This window comes from Wyeomyia smithii, chromosome 1, assembly GCF_029784165.1.
Source record: "Wyeomyia smithii strain HCP4-BCI-WySm-NY-G18 chromosome 1, ASM2978416v1, whole genome shotgun sequence".
Classification (NCBI taxonomy): domain Eukaryota; kingdom Metazoa; phylum Arthropoda; class Insecta; order Diptera; family Culicidae; genus Wyeomyia; species Wyeomyia smithii.
The window spans coordinates 187,568,527-187,583,994 of NC_073694.1; the positions used below are offsets into that span (position 1 = coordinate 187,568,527).

The following is a 15,468-nucleotide window of genomic DNA, read 5'->3' on the forward strand; positions in this document are numbered from 1 at the left end:
ACGGAAAATAAGCGAAAATAAAAAAAAAACACGCGGATTTCTCACCGATAGAGGTCGGCGACTCCATGTCAGGTTACGATTAAAAATTCATTTCTGCGTTGTATACAACTTCAACATTGTTGAAATATATTTTATCTACGATGATTTTCATACATCGATACACGTTTTGTGGTTGCTCGCAAACAACTGTTCTACTCGTTTAAGGTGAAACGGAATTGTGGTCTTTTCCTATACTATTTTGAGGTTAGAGTTTTTTTCTACTTTTGTAGTTTGAGCGTAAAAAAATCGGCTTCCACTAAATAAACAGCACTCATATTGCTACTTCAGGCATGCAACAGTTGTGAAAACAATTAATAAAAGTTTCATGTACGTAGTCTTCATAAATCAAGAGAAAATTAGATTGCAAAATTCGAGTTGATCGCGACCACGTCCCGTTTCACCTTAATAGGAGAATGCGCAAGGACTCATAGTATTCCGGCAAGTCGAGGTTCTGGTTTTCCTGAATGCTCAAAAAGTGTCAAACGGTTTCACTGCGCCACGTGATTCTTTTCGGAAAGAAGTATTTGTGTAGTGTCCAAACTTCAACTTCAAAGTCCAGCAATATGAGTTACCTACTACCAGAATAAAAATAAATCGTTAATTTGGAAAAGCATGCTTGGAAAAAAAAAATCAATGTTTGAAAAAAGTAGAACCACAGAAAGCGTAGAATCGTACTAGAAAGCGGAGGTGAAAGTGAAAATAAAATCATAACAGCGTGAAAACTAGCACCATTTATGAGCGGTGTGCGTTCAGCCGTTTAGCGGCTAAATTCCCAGTAGCACTAAGAGATCTAATTCGAATCTAACAATCGGTTCAGCTGTTGACGGGAAGCTTAGTGTTCCATTAATTGTTAGAAATTATTCAGAAAGTTTTCGATGAAAGTCCCAGCAGTTAGTTAGAAGCAGTCAACGCACTCACATCGCGCCATGTCATCCACCTTGGTAACCTCAGTTCAGCTAGGATCAGTGCTGATTGCGTTAGTATTCTTCGTCGTTATCATCCAACCAGAAGCCGATGGCTTCAAGTACATTCGGGCATGGTCGGACGAAAAACCAATTTGCAGTAACAGCAACCAGAAATTGCTGTCCTTATTTAACTTGCTGTGCAATCAAACGCAAACAACGTCGATAACGGCGCGGGATGCTTGCTACGGGTGCTTTTCCCGGGCCGGGATCCTCCCTTCTGGTCAGTCGCAACTACTTGCGGTTAGCCAATGTGCGACGCTTTATCTCACCAACACCAGTTACGCCACTTGTTCTAGTGGATTAGCGGTGGGTTGCTTCTATCTGTTGGTTGTTCAGTCAGTCCATTAAAACTTTTATTCAATTGTCTTAGGCTATCGCCACCGGTCTCCGACCTACAACTGCTCCGCTAGCCGGAACCAACTGTTACACTGGCTACTGTGAGTTCGTACGATGCATCCGGCGGATCAACGCCAACGCACTGGTTAATCAGTGTATTCTGCAGACGCTGAACAACCGCAATTTGAACCTAGAATCCGATCGTGTGGGGTTCTACTCCAACGCCACGGCCTGCATCCTGGCCCGTGCTCGCTGTGCCGCGTACAATCCAATCACCGGTGAACTGCAAACGCCTTCCATACCCATTAATCCACTGCTGGGCCTACCCAACACAGGCATGTTGACCAACTCACTACAAGTGTCCCCCCTGGGGGACATAAGGATAATTTCCTTTCCCTCCCAAATCATGGTGGCGGATTTGTTCTGTTCGATTCCAACCGGCCTCGATCAGGCCAGTTATGGAGATTCGGTATGTTAGTGTTATTGTTAGTCTCGTGATTTTTGTTCAAAGTTTCTGTATTCTCATTCCTCCGTTTACAAGTTTCCCGTTGGTTTGAGCTCCGTCACTCTTTTTGTTCTGATGTTCCGGCTTTATTTAATTTTTTTTTGTTTCGTTTTGCGAATGTCACTTATCAGGTTAAATGCGAAACATCAAACAAATGCGAGAGCTACTGGGAGCGGATAGTAGAAAAAATGGTAGTTGCGCGATTTTGCTTTTGCTTGAACCCGTCACAAATAAAAACTAGATTACATATGCGTTCTATTTTACTTCCGAAAATGGTAAGTTTATCGGTCATGTCTTCTTCTATCTGTCAGCTCGCATCCCTGCATGCGTTCACACAGGTGTAGGGATGTGAGCCGTGTTTCTGAGCTCGATATAAGAAAGCAAGATGACAGACGCAGCTACACTTATTACTCGATACGTTCGATTAAGTCTATGGTTTCCTCTTGTGTTTGTTTTTTTTTTTTTTTTTAGCGTTTACATCTTCCCTACTAAAATTATTAAAAACAAAAAAACGGGGATCTCTCTTGCCTAAACTTTTTTTGTTAGCATACAATAAACAAAAGTTCTTAGAGAAATTACTCGTACATGTATATATGTATAAAAAGAAAAAAATATGTATAATCACAGTTCAATAATTGTTTTGCTTGCTTCTTCTGCACGGAAAACTATTGCTTGTTCTCTTTTGGTGGTGCGCTTCGCCACGTGGCGACCACCTCCGGACGGTAGTATCTTGACCGCCGCTGCGACGGGGGTTCTTATTTAGCGGAAGTGTATTTTTTGTGTATGTTTGTGTTGGCGTAATGTATCCGGTTTTTGCTTTTGACTAATTTGAAAATGATAACTAAGAGAAAAAAAATTGAGCAAATTAGGTTCAGTTGTTTTTCGCAACGAAATGGGGACGAAAAATTGGCTCCTCCTCCTTCTCCTGCTGTATTGCTTTCCTGTTTCTTTTGTCACTTCTTTAGAATATACTAAGCAGAAGCTGTAGATTAATTGGTAGGGTAGCAGCGGGGATTAATTGTCCCACATGTACTGTGCATAGGAGGTTTAACTTCCAACGAAATGGGTAGCGTGGTGGGGCTTTAGGGTGATTTTAAGGTTACTCTCCTCTCGTCACAGTTTTTTTTTATACGGGGTCGAATTGAAGGAGTCGAGACATAGCGTAGTTTGCTTTTGGATAAACGCGCGGAGTTTTGGTGGAGGGGAACTATGTCGTGGTTCTTGTTCAATTCGACCCGAGACGACTCCATGCTTAGCGGTTTGTACATTTTCTCCACCCAAAATGTACAGAAACCGGCTGTTTCTCTCCACTTTTCTAGTGCAACACTAACACAAAGTCGATGATGGTATGCGCTCTCATATAAATTAATGATTTCTACGTAACTACAAGCGATTCTACAGCACGAGCCTTAGCCTCGTTTTAACTTAAGTACGACCAGTGTCACCAGCAAAAAGATAACAATCCAGGCTACCGTGGATGCGAAGCCCAGATAGACGTCTTCGTCCGTTATACTCCACCCGCGGGTCAGAATGGACCGAAGCGACGAGGTGGCCAGTGTCAACGGTAGACACAGTGAAACATATCGCAGCACCAGTGGCATACCTTCGATGGGCCAAATTACACCGGAAAGCAGCAGCGTGGGATAGAATGAACCCAGTGCAAGCTGGATGGCGTTCCGTTCTAGCTCGCATATCGCGGAAATGACAAATCCAAAGCACATACCACAAAGACCCTGCAAAATAGTCAGTAAAACTATCCACACGATCTCACCGTTGTTGGTGACCCCAAAGACCACAATCATAAAGATCAAAACCAGTGCCGTTTGTCCGCACATCACCACGAACTGCGTGATAACGTGAGAAAACAGAATCTCCCCTGGGGTGACGCCAGCAACCCACGATCGGTCCAGCATTCCCTCGGTTCTCTCGATGATCAATACTGACGAAGTCAGTGCAACCGCCAGGAAAAATACAATTCTAGAAAAAAAAATAATTAAAATTTTGATAACCCATCATTAAAACAGAACTCACGTCAAGATGACACCCGGCGCTACAAAATCGGTGAACGAAGGATCATTAGTGCCATAGATGGGTTGCTTGAACTGGATCGGGACGTCCCCTAGCTTCGGGTTGTTGTCGCACACTCGTAGCAGCTCTTGAGCAAATTCTCTATACGCCACTTGCAGGTCCCGATTGAGCATTATCCCGATCTGCTGGTTGGACATGTCAAGCCAAACGCGAATCTCCGATTGATCCAGAGTTTCGTCATCCGCATCGCGTCCTGCAAAAACCCAATCAAATTATTATCAACCTACTAAAATGTAGCGCAAACGCAACTCACCAAGTGCAATACGTGCTACCAACGCGTCGGTAAAATTATCGGTAAAGTAGAGCGCACCCCAAGCATTCCCCTGCCGTACCGCGTCGATCGCCGAGTCCAAATCCGGATAGTAGTTTTTCATTATCGTTGTGTTCAAGTGGTTCAAATAGCGACAGCTAAGATTGGTAAAACTACAGCCGGCATCGAAATAGCACTCCCCGCTGTTGGACGCATTCATTTCTCCGTTGACGATTGCGATGTTCAAATTGGTAGGATCCCTTCCGATGGCCAAACAAAACAGGATGACTTGCATAACCGGCAGTGCAAAAATGAACAACATAACACCGACGTTTCGCCACATCCGCAGGAAGTTCTTCACCAGCAGTGCCCGAAGTTTTCCCTGCGTCGTTAGCTGAAAAGCGTTTAGAAATGGGTGAAAAAACCCACCAATACTATCACTCCAAAAGTAACTTACGTTCGTACAATCTGTGCAGTCCGCACAGTCGTCACACTCCACCGTTTCACGAATCGCTCCCGGAGGAGACCCGTTCATCCCGTTAATCTTTACATAGAATAAATAATCGTTATAACCAATGCTTCACTTGTCACCAATCACTACTAACCGCATACGTCGAACCATTGCTATCGCTTATGAGTACCTCCTTACTTTGATGAAAGTTCAGTCCTACGACGCCGCTTTCCTGACTCACATAAACTGGATTGTCCTTGGCCTTGCCAAACGCCAGCGCCGACAGCGAGATGTTATTGCTACAAGCAAACGAGAAGGGTAAATTCACGTCAAAACTTCCCATCCCGAATCGCAACCACATGAACGAACCTAATATTCAGCTCAGCAGGTGCAACGTTTGTTTGACCTTGCTTGCGGGACAGCTTCAGAAAGACATCCTCCAGGCTACTGCAGCGATACATCGACAACAGACAGGCCGGTGACTCTTCCGCCAGCAGTCGCCCCGATCGCATCAGACCGATCTGTTCAATAAAAATCAATTAAAACCATCAAACCAACCAACTGAGTCGAATTGCTTACCGTGTGCGCCTGCCGCGCCTCCTCGATGTAGTGTGTCGTTATAATGACCGTCTTCTGACCGGCCTTGGTAATGTGCACTAGATGATTCCATATACTTTGCCTAAGTAATGGATCTACGCCGACGGTCGGTTCATCCAGGATTAGCAGCTCCGGATCGTGCATCAGAGCTACCGCGAACGAAACTCGCCTCTGCTGGCCACCACTGGAAGAAAAAATCGAAATCAATTAGTAGACGCTCCAAAAACGGCTTCCTCTACTCGACAAACCTCAAGTTCTTCACCAGTCGCGACTCGGACGGCAGATCGAGGAAGTTGAGCAAAAACCGTAACCGGTCGGAGATTTCCGTCGTCTGCATGCCGAAGATCCAGCCGAAGTACATCATCGTTTCGCGGATCGAAAACTCCCCGTATAAAGCTATCTCCTGTGGCATGTAGCCTACGCGTTTGCCCGGTACACCGGATCCTGCGAAGGGTGAGGAAAGAATAGAATGCTTAGTGTGAAACTTCGAACCAAAGAGGAAACTGTTGAACGTATGGTTGACTAATTCTACCAAGATCCTATCATAGAACGTGTAGTTACTTCGATCGTAGTTGACATTGCTTATTTTCATGTCATTCTGGGCTTTTCAAAATATCTCTATTTTTCTTGCTTTTAGATTTCGTTTAACGTTTGCGGTAAAAAAATGGACTTTTTTCAGATGGTGATGAAAGATAACTGAATTGGATAAATTTCCCATTAATGGTAATTATATTATCTTATTTGCAAAAAAAATTCTAGGCCCTTGCGAGCAGCCTTCCGGCAGTTAACCGGAACATTCGCCTTGGCGGACAAAAACATGCGTGTAGGAATGTTTTTAAGCTCTCCTCGTTTTTTATTTATTCCTCCTCCGTTTTCGCGACAAAATTGCCCAGAAATTCTCGATGGGACGCAGCCGGGAGACGTTGGGTGGACTCGCCGACTTCGGTACCACATCGATGTTCAGCCGCTCCAACGATCGCCTCGAGTAGTGAGCCGACGCCAAATCTGGCCAGAACACCGTGTCTTCGCCCTGATGGTATTTCTTGATGAACGACGCAACTTCTGGCAGGCACTTCGTACCATAAATTTCCCCGTTCACGACCAGCCCGGAGCGAAAGAAGAGCGGCTTTGACATCCCCTTTTCACTGGTTGTCAGCCACAGCAGCACCTTTGGTGTGTAAAATAAATTTCACCTCGGAGCTCATTTCCTTCGTGGGAGAAGTGAAATACGAAGTTCCCTGCCAGTCGTTGCCATCCAGGGTGAGATAGGTCTCGTCGTCCATCACCACTGCCACGTCGCGATTCGCCGGGAAAATCGACTTGACCATCTTATTCAACCGTTGTCGCTGCGTCATTGCCTACAGCTTCGAGACCAGTGGACAGGACTGCCGCCATTCACTGTTTTACCACATGCACAAACCTCCCGGCCAAGTGCACGTAGCGATTTAGCCCCTTTTCTCTCGGTCTTCCTCTTCAGTATCCTTTGAAGCTTCTTGTCGCTCAGGATCGTTGGCCGTTCGGAACCGGGCTTTCTTTCGATGCTCTGATCGTTGTCCAATAGTGTCAAGATTTAAGTAAAATTACCAATCAACTTGTTGTCTGGATTTTTTAGAGCGAAAGATATTACTTTATGGAGAAATCGTTCAAAAATTATTGGAATTGGAAATCAAAACCATTCACAACGCTGTTTTCTCGTCAAATTTTGGATCGCCAAAAGTAGGACATTGTACAAATTACCCCAGTTATAACTGTTTGGAGCTTTGCGTTAGTTGTTGAATGACACACTTCTCATTTCGGAAGTTCTGTAAAATGTTCTATAGTTATAGATGATATGTTTCGACGCTTGGATTTGATACAGATAACTTACAAATCGTTCCCATTTGCATTCGATTAAATATGAAAACTTGGGCTTTGTCCTATAGATAGGAGAAACTAACAGAGGCATTAACACTAAAAAGAGAATCTGAAACCAGTTAGTCTAAAGCATCTCTATTATTAACTAGCAGTATTCCGCAGTTTTTGTGAAATCGTGTGCGAAACTCGGCTGTAATAATCTTACAGTCGAAGCGGGAGTGAAATTCCCAAAAATTCTGCATTAATATTAGAAGTTACCGGATGGCACAACCGACATTTTTATCTTGTATTCAACAGACGCCATTCGTGTGCGAGCACGGCTCGCATCTCAAAAGTTATTTACGTATTCAGTTTACTGCATTGCATAGCTTACAAATTACAGTTTACAATCATGGAGTTCAGTTTCGTTATCAAAGAATACAAGAACCTCTCGTATTCAAAACGCATTAGCAGAACTTTTAGAATTTTGTTCGTAGTATTAATTTTCACTTTACTGTTTATGAAAGACCGTTCACAATTGAAAATAAATCAACAAAGTTTATAGCAAAACAGATGCGAAATGCTAAAAATCCGTTTGAGGTGATTGGAATAGCCTTCCTCGATTGGAAACTTCGATTGATTATTGTGAAAGTTTGTCAATTCAGTTTCATATTCTACAGGTAATTGCTGACAGAGAAAAATAAAGTGAACAAATTTACATGCTTATGTTTGTATTTCATCTAACATATTTCGAGTATTTCGTCGTAATGCACGGAATACTGCAGAGACTGCCTAAAATTGTTTCCGTATTCTACTAAAAGTATTTTAGCAACATAAACTAAAATAGTTTTGAAAGTTTACCTCAGTTTGTTTTGTTTATTTGTTTATTAGATCTTCGTCCTTGATGTTATCGTCCAGACTGGCTTATCTGACGTTAAATTTTTTAATTCTATTTCTAAAACTATTTTTGGTCATGTGAAAATCGAAAAAATCACAGACGTCGTTGAATCCTCTTAGACAGGAACTGAGCGGATTGTTATAGCCAAAGCATCGAATACAATTAATCGTTGAAGTTTTAGTCCCAAGGCGACTAAAACTTCAACGATTAATTAGAGCAATTCCAGGTCATTTAAACGACATCGTTGCAGGTATTCGGGCAGATGTACAGGACCATTCCACGGTAGACGACGAAGAGCAAAACGTAGAAAACATTTTTGAACTCGCTCAATGCGAATAACCTGGGAAGTATCGTACAAGACCCATATGAGCCGTTGCGGAACAGAGTGGTCAAAGACCATTTTTTTCGAAAATGAGTTTTTTGCATGAACCGCAACTACTCAAGAAGCTGAAGTTGGAGATAAGGAAATTTCGAAAAATCGAACTTTAAAGCTGATTTATATCGTGTTGAAATTTCGTCCGAAACAGAATGAAGTCAGAGTGGTGTATGTACATTGGTAAGATAAAATCACTTATTTCGCAAAGAAACTGTTAATTTTATATGTTCCCATGTTAAACCACTTCATAACCTTTATATTAGAACATTTTGTTTGAAAGAATCTGTTGAACAGAATTTTATTCAGAGATTTTTAGAAAATTGCTCCTCCTGAAAAATTTTCTCGATGGCACATAGACCACTCTGTTCCGCAACGGCTCATATGGGAGCAGCGTATTCCAGAACACTGCGTATTAAAGCATGTGTCTCGAGCGCAATGTGTCTCAAGCGCGTACACGTTAGTGAATTGTGAAGCATTGCGTCGAATGAATCCGAGGATCGAGAAAGCTTTGGCGCAAATGGCGGAGATGTGTTGGTTGAAGCGAAGTTTGGAATCGATAATGACACCCAAGTCTCGAATAGACTGCAAACGATCCATTGGAGTATCGAATTATAACAGCGACTGAAAGTGATCACTTTGCATTTGTTAATTTTCACGTCCATCTCGTTCTCCTTGCACCAACGTGAAAGGATATCGAGGTCCATTTATGAACAAATGCAATCCAACGTGGATTTAATTACGCGGAAAATCTTAAGGTCGTCGGCGAAAAGCAGCTTGCCAGAAAACAATTATTGGCACAAGTCGTTGATAAATAGCACAAAATTCAGCGGTCCCAATACGCTTCCCTGTGGAACTCCAGACGGCATGTCGAATTTTCTGGAGCGTGCAGAGTTCACCTGGACAAATGCGCTTCTACCGGTCAAGTACGACATTAACCAATCGGGGAAGCTCATATGCCTCAGCTTCTCGAAGGTGTGCAAAACGGTATCAAATGCTTTTGAGAAGTCGGTATGTACAGACTCCACTTGATTACGACGTTCAATTTCACGAAACAGTACACTGGTTTAGCGTAGCAAGTGCTGATAATTTGATATTATCGATTTCACTGCAAATAGCATGACCACATGAACCAGAGATTCCATAAGCTTTCCTAGGCAGCAGAGAATTGATGAAAGGAAAAAGGAAAATGAAAAAAAAAATTAAACGGATGTCGTGAGAAAGTACGTGCTGAAAACAACCAGGATGGGGTTGAGGCAGCGCTGTGTTAAACACGCTTTCAAAAAAGCACGAAAAAAAGGTTTGCGGGCTCTTCGGGTGTGTTGGCAGTCGCTACTCTATAAAACACACCGTCCGGCACGGAATTATGCTTCAGGCTCATCTGCAGTTTATTTAGGTAGCCTCGGTAGCATATCGTCACTAGTTTCTTATAGTTCTGCAAGAAGAAGTAATTCACGGTGCTCATTGGATATGTTAAGAAAGAAACGTTTCCGTGCCTTGTTTATTACGCATACTCCTCGGCATTCCACCATGGTTTTCTACTGGATACACGAACAGCGCAGCGACGGCGAGGCACCTTCGAATATGAAGTACTTCGAACAGCTTGTCGTAAAATGGAAGAACAGCGTTGTCGAAAGTTTGACCTCCTATCAGCTGATCCCAGTTAACAGTTGAAAATTCAGCATTAAGAGAGCTGGAGTCACACCTTCTAAAGTCAAGATCAAGCGAATCTGGCTGAATTTTTTTTTTTTCGATTTGAACGTGCATAAAACTACGCACATCAACTTGCTACTCAAACGGTGAGTGGTGAAGTCGGTCCTTCTACAGGGTCTATACTCGAAGTCCATAGGGTTTAGGTCTGGTGAAATCGTCGGCTATTCCGACCTTATGAACCCTGGGAAATGTTTCGCAATCCAGAGTTGGATTTTCTTCGCTTTGTAAGCCGGCACTAAGTCCTGTTAGCAAACAATTCCTTGTGCCGGAGTGACGTTCTGTAGAACTAGTTCCCGATATGTGTTTCGGTTGATCTTCACTCTTTCAGAGACAAAAATCAGTGGAGTCCGGCCATCACGGGTGATTCCGGTCCAAACCATCAACGATGCTGACCTGGCTATTTTTCTGGCAACCAAACCCTGTCGTTCAGCCTAATCACGAAAGGTTGTGCAGTGAAGAGTTTTTCGACGGTAAACAAGATATTCTCCGACTTTCCTTTCCTAACCAGCACCTTCGCTTTTGCACCCGTTCTTGTGTCTGCCTCCCCGACAGATCTTGAGCCTTCTTTATCTTGAAGGGCATAGTTTGAAGTTTAATTTTCAGGATCCGACAGAGACTTTGATTACATATATAGAGATCCACCGCCAATTTAGAGGCACTATTTCGTAAATTCTGCTCAAGGTGGCAGGTATTATACCATCTTTTGATACTATTGATCTTTGGATACAGCTTAGGCGTCATTCATACATTATGTAAGGACTTTTTTCTAAATTTTCGAAATAAATTATTTTGTCAAGGTCCAGCTGTTAGAATCACAGCGAGAAATAATTTACCTAATTTAATTTTTTTTAGTTTTTCAAAATTTTCCAATCTTACGTAAGATTCTCTTGAGTCCTCCTCTCCCCCTTCGTAGGCATTCGTAAGAAATTTGGATACCCCCCTTCCCCCCCTAAACCCTTACGTAACTTGTTGTAACCCCTTACGAACTATGTCCTTCTACTGTTCTTTAGGTCAAAGTAAGGCAATCGTAGCACTACGTTTCTGTTCGAAATCCATTTTTTCGGATAACAAACGATTACAAAAGTAACCATATTGTGTATTTAAATAAAAATTTTCAAACGTCGCTAATAAACTGGTATCCAGGCTCACTTCCGATGTTCTTTTTCGTTGTTCTCGCAACACTGCAACTATCTCAGCAAACACAGTGCTGTCAGTCGTGTTTACAAAAACAAACTAATTTTAATCGCTCACGCCGTCCACTGAGCTGTTTCGTATGTTTTATTATTTTTTCTGGCCGATTTTATCTGTAATAATGGACGACTCAATTGGGTAATTGATGTTAATAACGCATTTTTTATTGCAGAAATTTTGTTGATTACGATTCACTAAGCAAGTCAACTGGGTAATCAATGAACAGCATACCCTGATGCAAGAATGATATAATTTTTTCATTGCAGAAACATCGTTGATTGCAATGCACTGGATAACGTGTAAGTCGGCGAAAAGGAAACAACCCATCTAAACGAAAACGTCCACGTATTTTCCTTCACCGGAATTTTCTTCCAACGGTTTTACAGAAGCCAGCTGCGTCCGAAAGAATGAACGAGGATGTTCGTTTACTGGAACAACAAAGATGAGATAGTCGATTGCTTGTGGAAAACTCCAAAGTAGAACGGCAGGTTTTATTCGAGGATTTTTTTTTAAATAATGAGTATGTGTGTCCAATCACAAATGGTGACTTCTCAACACTGTTAGAAATTTGTAATTTTAATTGTTAGGATTTGTTTGCTTTCGCAATTAGGACTTATCATTCGTAGGGATTTAAACCTGCTTATCAAAAAAGGGGAAGTAAACTTACAACTAACTTATTTGCTCACTTATCTGCTATAAAGAGAGCTTATCGTAGCAATTGAGGATTGCAACGATTTTTGTCGAAAATTGTTAATAATTATATTTGACATAGCTTCTAATGGTTCAACACCAGTAAGTCTATGCAATTCGAGTGTACTAAACCAAGGAGAACGCTTCAAAATCATTTTCAGAATTTTATTCTAAATCCTTTGGAGCGTTTTCTTCCTTGTTGAACAGCAACTTGACCAGATCGGTACAGCATAAAGCATTGCTGGTCTAAAAATTTGTTTGTAAATCAAAAGTTTGTTCTTTAAACAAAGTTTAGAATTCCTGTTAATGAGAGGATATAAACATCTCGTATATTTGATGCACTTGGCTTGTATACTCTCAATGTGCTCTTTGAAAATAAGTTTTTTATCATAAATTAGTCCCAAGTACTTAACCTTCATCTTGACAACGTGATTATTGTTTGGCTTGAGGAAAGAAGCCCTAGGCTTATGCGGAAAAATTATCATTTGAGTTTCAGAAGCATTGGGAGAGATTTTCCACTTTTGCAAGTAGGAAGAAAAAATATCTAAACTTTTCTGCAATCGACTGCATATGACACGAAGACTTTTTCCTTTTACGGAAATGCTTGTGTCATCGCAGAACAATGACTTTGTGCATCCTGAAGGCAAATCAGGAAGATCTGAAGTGAATATGTTGTACAGGACTGGACCCAAGACTGAACCTTGAGGTACACCTGCTCTGACAGGAAATCTATCAGATTTTGAATTCTGATAGACAACCTGCAGAGTTCGATCAGTAAGATAATTTTTTAAAATTTTGATTAGGAAAATTGGAAAGTTTGCAATTTCGCAATCAATCCTTTATGCCAAACACTGTCGAATGCTTTTTCTATGTCTAAAAGGGCAGCTCCAGTGGAATAACCTTCAGATTTGTTAGCTCGTATCATATTAGTAACTCTGAGCAATTGATGAGTAGTGGAATGCACATGGCGAAAACCAAACTGTTCATTTGCAAAAATTGAATTTTCGTTGATGTGTGACATCATTCTGTTAAGAATAATTCTCTCAAACAGTTTACTTGTTGAAGAAAGCAAACTGATTGGTCGATAACTTGAAACTTCAGCTGGGTTCTTATCCGGTTTTAAAATTGGAGTAATTTTTGCATTTTTCCATAATTTGGGAAAATATGCAATTTTGAAGCAGCAATTGAAAATTTTCACTAAAAATTCCATTGTGCTCTCAGGGAGATGTTTGATTAGTATATTAAAGATTCCATCGTCACCAGGTGCTTTCATATTTTTAAAATTTTTAATAATTGATTTAATCTCATTCAAGTTAGTTTCAATTATTTCTGCAGGTAAAAAATTTTGGGAAGAAATTAAATCAAATTGACGTGTGACTTCATTTTCAATTGGACTCACAAAATTCGAATTTGAGTTATGAACACTCTAAAACTGCTGAGCAAGTCTTTGAGCCTTTTGTTCATTGGATACAAGGAAACGTTCACCGTCTTTAAAAATTGGAATAGGCTTTGAAGGTTTCTTAAGAATCTTCGACAGCTTCCAAAAAGGTTTTGAATATGGTTTCAATTTTTCAACTTTAGTCTCAAAATTTTGATTTCTTAGATGAATAAATCTATGTTTAATCTCTTTCTGTAAATCTTTATAAATAGTTTTAAAAACAGGGTCACGAGAACGTTGATATTGACGTCTGCGGACATTTTTCAAACCAATTAGAAGTTGAAGATTTTCGTCAATTATTGGTGAATCAAATTTCATTTGAGCCTTTGGAACAGAATAATTCCTGGCATCAACAATTGCACATTTTGATGCTTCCAAAGCGGAATCAATATTCACTTCGTTTTGCAAATCAAGCTCATTATTGAAATTTCTCTCAATATGAGTTTTGTATCTTTCCCAATTAGCCTTGTTATAATTAAAAACAGAGCTCATAGGGTTTAAAACTGATTCATGTGATAAAGAAAAAGTTATTGGAAGATGGTCAGAATCAAAGTCAGCATGTGTGATCAAATCACTACATACATGACTTTGATCTGTTAGCACCAAATCAATGGTTGAAGGGTTTCTTACAGAAGAAAAGCATGTAGGACTATTCGGAGACAAAATAGAATAGTATCCTGAAGAACAATCATTGAATAAAACTTTGCCATTGGAATTACTTTGAGAATTATTCCATGAACGATGTTTAGCGTTAAAATCGCCGATTATAAAAAATTTCGAACGATTTCTGGTGAGTTTTTGTAAATCACCTTCAAAATAATTTTTGTGCTCGCGTGTGCATTGGAATGGTAAATATGCTGCGGCAATAAATAAAATCCTAAGTTCAGTTTGAACTTTCGTCTTAAGATGGGGAAGAGCACGATGTTTGATTCGGCGATGAATAACAATTGCAACTCCACCGCCGGAACCCTGATTTTATTCGAGGATGATATCATCCAGATCCAGATAGTCGGAGAACAATCAGCCCACAGTTAATGATACCGGTGAGCTCATCACGATTCAGGATACCACAAAAAAATCTACGCAATCGAGACGCTGATAGCTAGAATTTTGAGGGGCTGAAAAGGCAAAACAGTGCGAGTTTATGTCTTCGTTTGGTCAATAAGTGTGGGAACTCAAGAAGTTACTTTCTCCTCAAATCATGGATCGAGCCGGAGCGCACTCTGTTAGGGACGATTCCGCTTTGGCGGAAGAATTACGGGTCACATATTCTCATCTGGAACGGCACCCCTGAGTGCTCGGTTAGAAAAAAAATGACAGCTGTCACATTTTTTCGAAAATCTCGGTTCAACCTAACTGAAGTTTCGGCACAAAATATTAACGAGCCGAAATATCAGTTAGGTGAACCGAGATTCACGAAAAAATGTGAACGCTGTCATTATTTTTTTAACCGAGCACTCAGTGGTGCCGTTCTCGGCAATAAATTACCGAGACCCGGCAAAAAATTTCAAGTGTGTTTTTTTAAGAAAGAGTAAAGCAGCGGTTCTCAACCTGGGGTACGCGTACCCCTGGGGATACTCGAAAGCCTTCAGGGGGTACGCGAAAGAAAAATCAGTAATGGCGAACAGAACAATTTTACTCTAAAATTCCTCATTTGTTTTTCAATCTTGCTCTTAAAACATGATTGTAGCAATAAAACAAACCATAGTTTAATTTGAAACCTAATCAAGACTACCACAACATGATCTACCACTACTCTCTCCCACTCTGCGAAAACATTCCAAGCCAGGGGGTACAATCGATATGAAAAATACCGCCAAGGGGTACGCGAACAAAAAAAGGGTGAGAACCGCTGCAGTAAAGGTTCGCGGCGATACAATTCAACAAGCCATGACCTTATTTCGGTACTGAACTTCTTGTACACCTGCTGTCTCTGCTTCCTTTTAAAAATGGCGCCTTTCACATTAATTCAAGGTTAATAGTGTCTTCGAAACAATTGTTCGTATAAATGACCCGCATAATCGCAAATTGTCAAAAATTATGAAAAGTTTAACATACTTAAAATAAAAAAACTGACTTTTTTTGTTGAGAGATAGAGGAA

General features: G+C 40.9%; 2 protein-coding genes and 1 long non-coding RNA gene across 5 annotated transcripts in view; 2 read left to right on the top strand and 1 right to left on the bottom strand.

The window, feature by feature from the left end:
• The first annotated feature begins 680 nt into the window (after positions 1-680).
• Positions 681-1,850, top strand: LOC129718411 (uncharacterized). The gene is made up of 2 exons (XM_055669181.1): positions 681-1,310; positions 1,375-1,850. The coding sequence occupies exons 1-2, from the start codon at positions 966-968 to the stop codon at positions 1,816-1,818; spliced, it is 789 nt and encodes a 262-aa protein (XP_055525156.1). The 5' UTR covers positions 681-965; the 3' UTR covers positions 1,819-1,850.
• Positions 1,851-1,923: 73 nt separating this feature from the next.
• The window catches only part of LOC129718410 (ABC transporter G family member 23), a 141,161-nt gene continuing 127,616 nt past the window's right edge, over positions 1,924-15,468 (bottom strand). For all 3 annotated transcript variants that reach the window (XM_055669177.1, XM_055669179.1, XM_055669180.1), the window contains 8 exons: positions 5,480-5,675; positions 5,214-5,415; positions 5,004-5,155; positions 4,789-4,933; positions 4,641-4,727; positions 4,187-4,577; positions 3,877-4,126; positions 1,924-3,822 (listed from right to left, as the gene is read on the bottom strand). In XM_055669177.1, the coding sequence (XP_055525152.1) occupies positions 3,255-3,822; positions 3,877-4,126; positions 4,187-4,577; positions 4,641-4,727; positions 4,789-4,933; positions 5,004-5,155; positions 5,214-5,415; positions 5,480-5,675 (1,991 nt within the window). In that variant the 3' untranslated portion in view covers positions 1,924-3,254. The remainder of the gene's footprint in view (positions 3,823-3,876; positions 4,127-4,186; positions 4,578-4,640; positions 4,728-4,788; positions 4,934-5,003; positions 5,156-5,213; positions 5,416-5,479; positions 5,676-15,468) is intronic.
• LOC129718412 (uncharacterized) lies at positions 11,263-13,671 on the top strand. Its single transcript, XR_008726886.1, has 3 exons — positions 11,263-11,354; positions 11,412-11,450; positions 11,506-13,671. It is a non-coding gene; the product is annotated as an uncharacterized LOC129718412 (long non-coding RNA).

Excerpts from the sequence above, each read along its gene's own strand:
- LOC129718411 (XM_055669181.1), top strand. The coding sequence starts at position 966 with ATGTCATCCACCTTGGTAACCTCAGTTCAGCTAGGATCAGTGCTGATT. Across the intron at positions 1,311-1,374 it reads CTTGTTCTAGTGGATTAGCG|GCTATCGCCACCGGTCTCCG; the intron begins GTGGGTTGCTTC and ends CAATTGTCTTAG.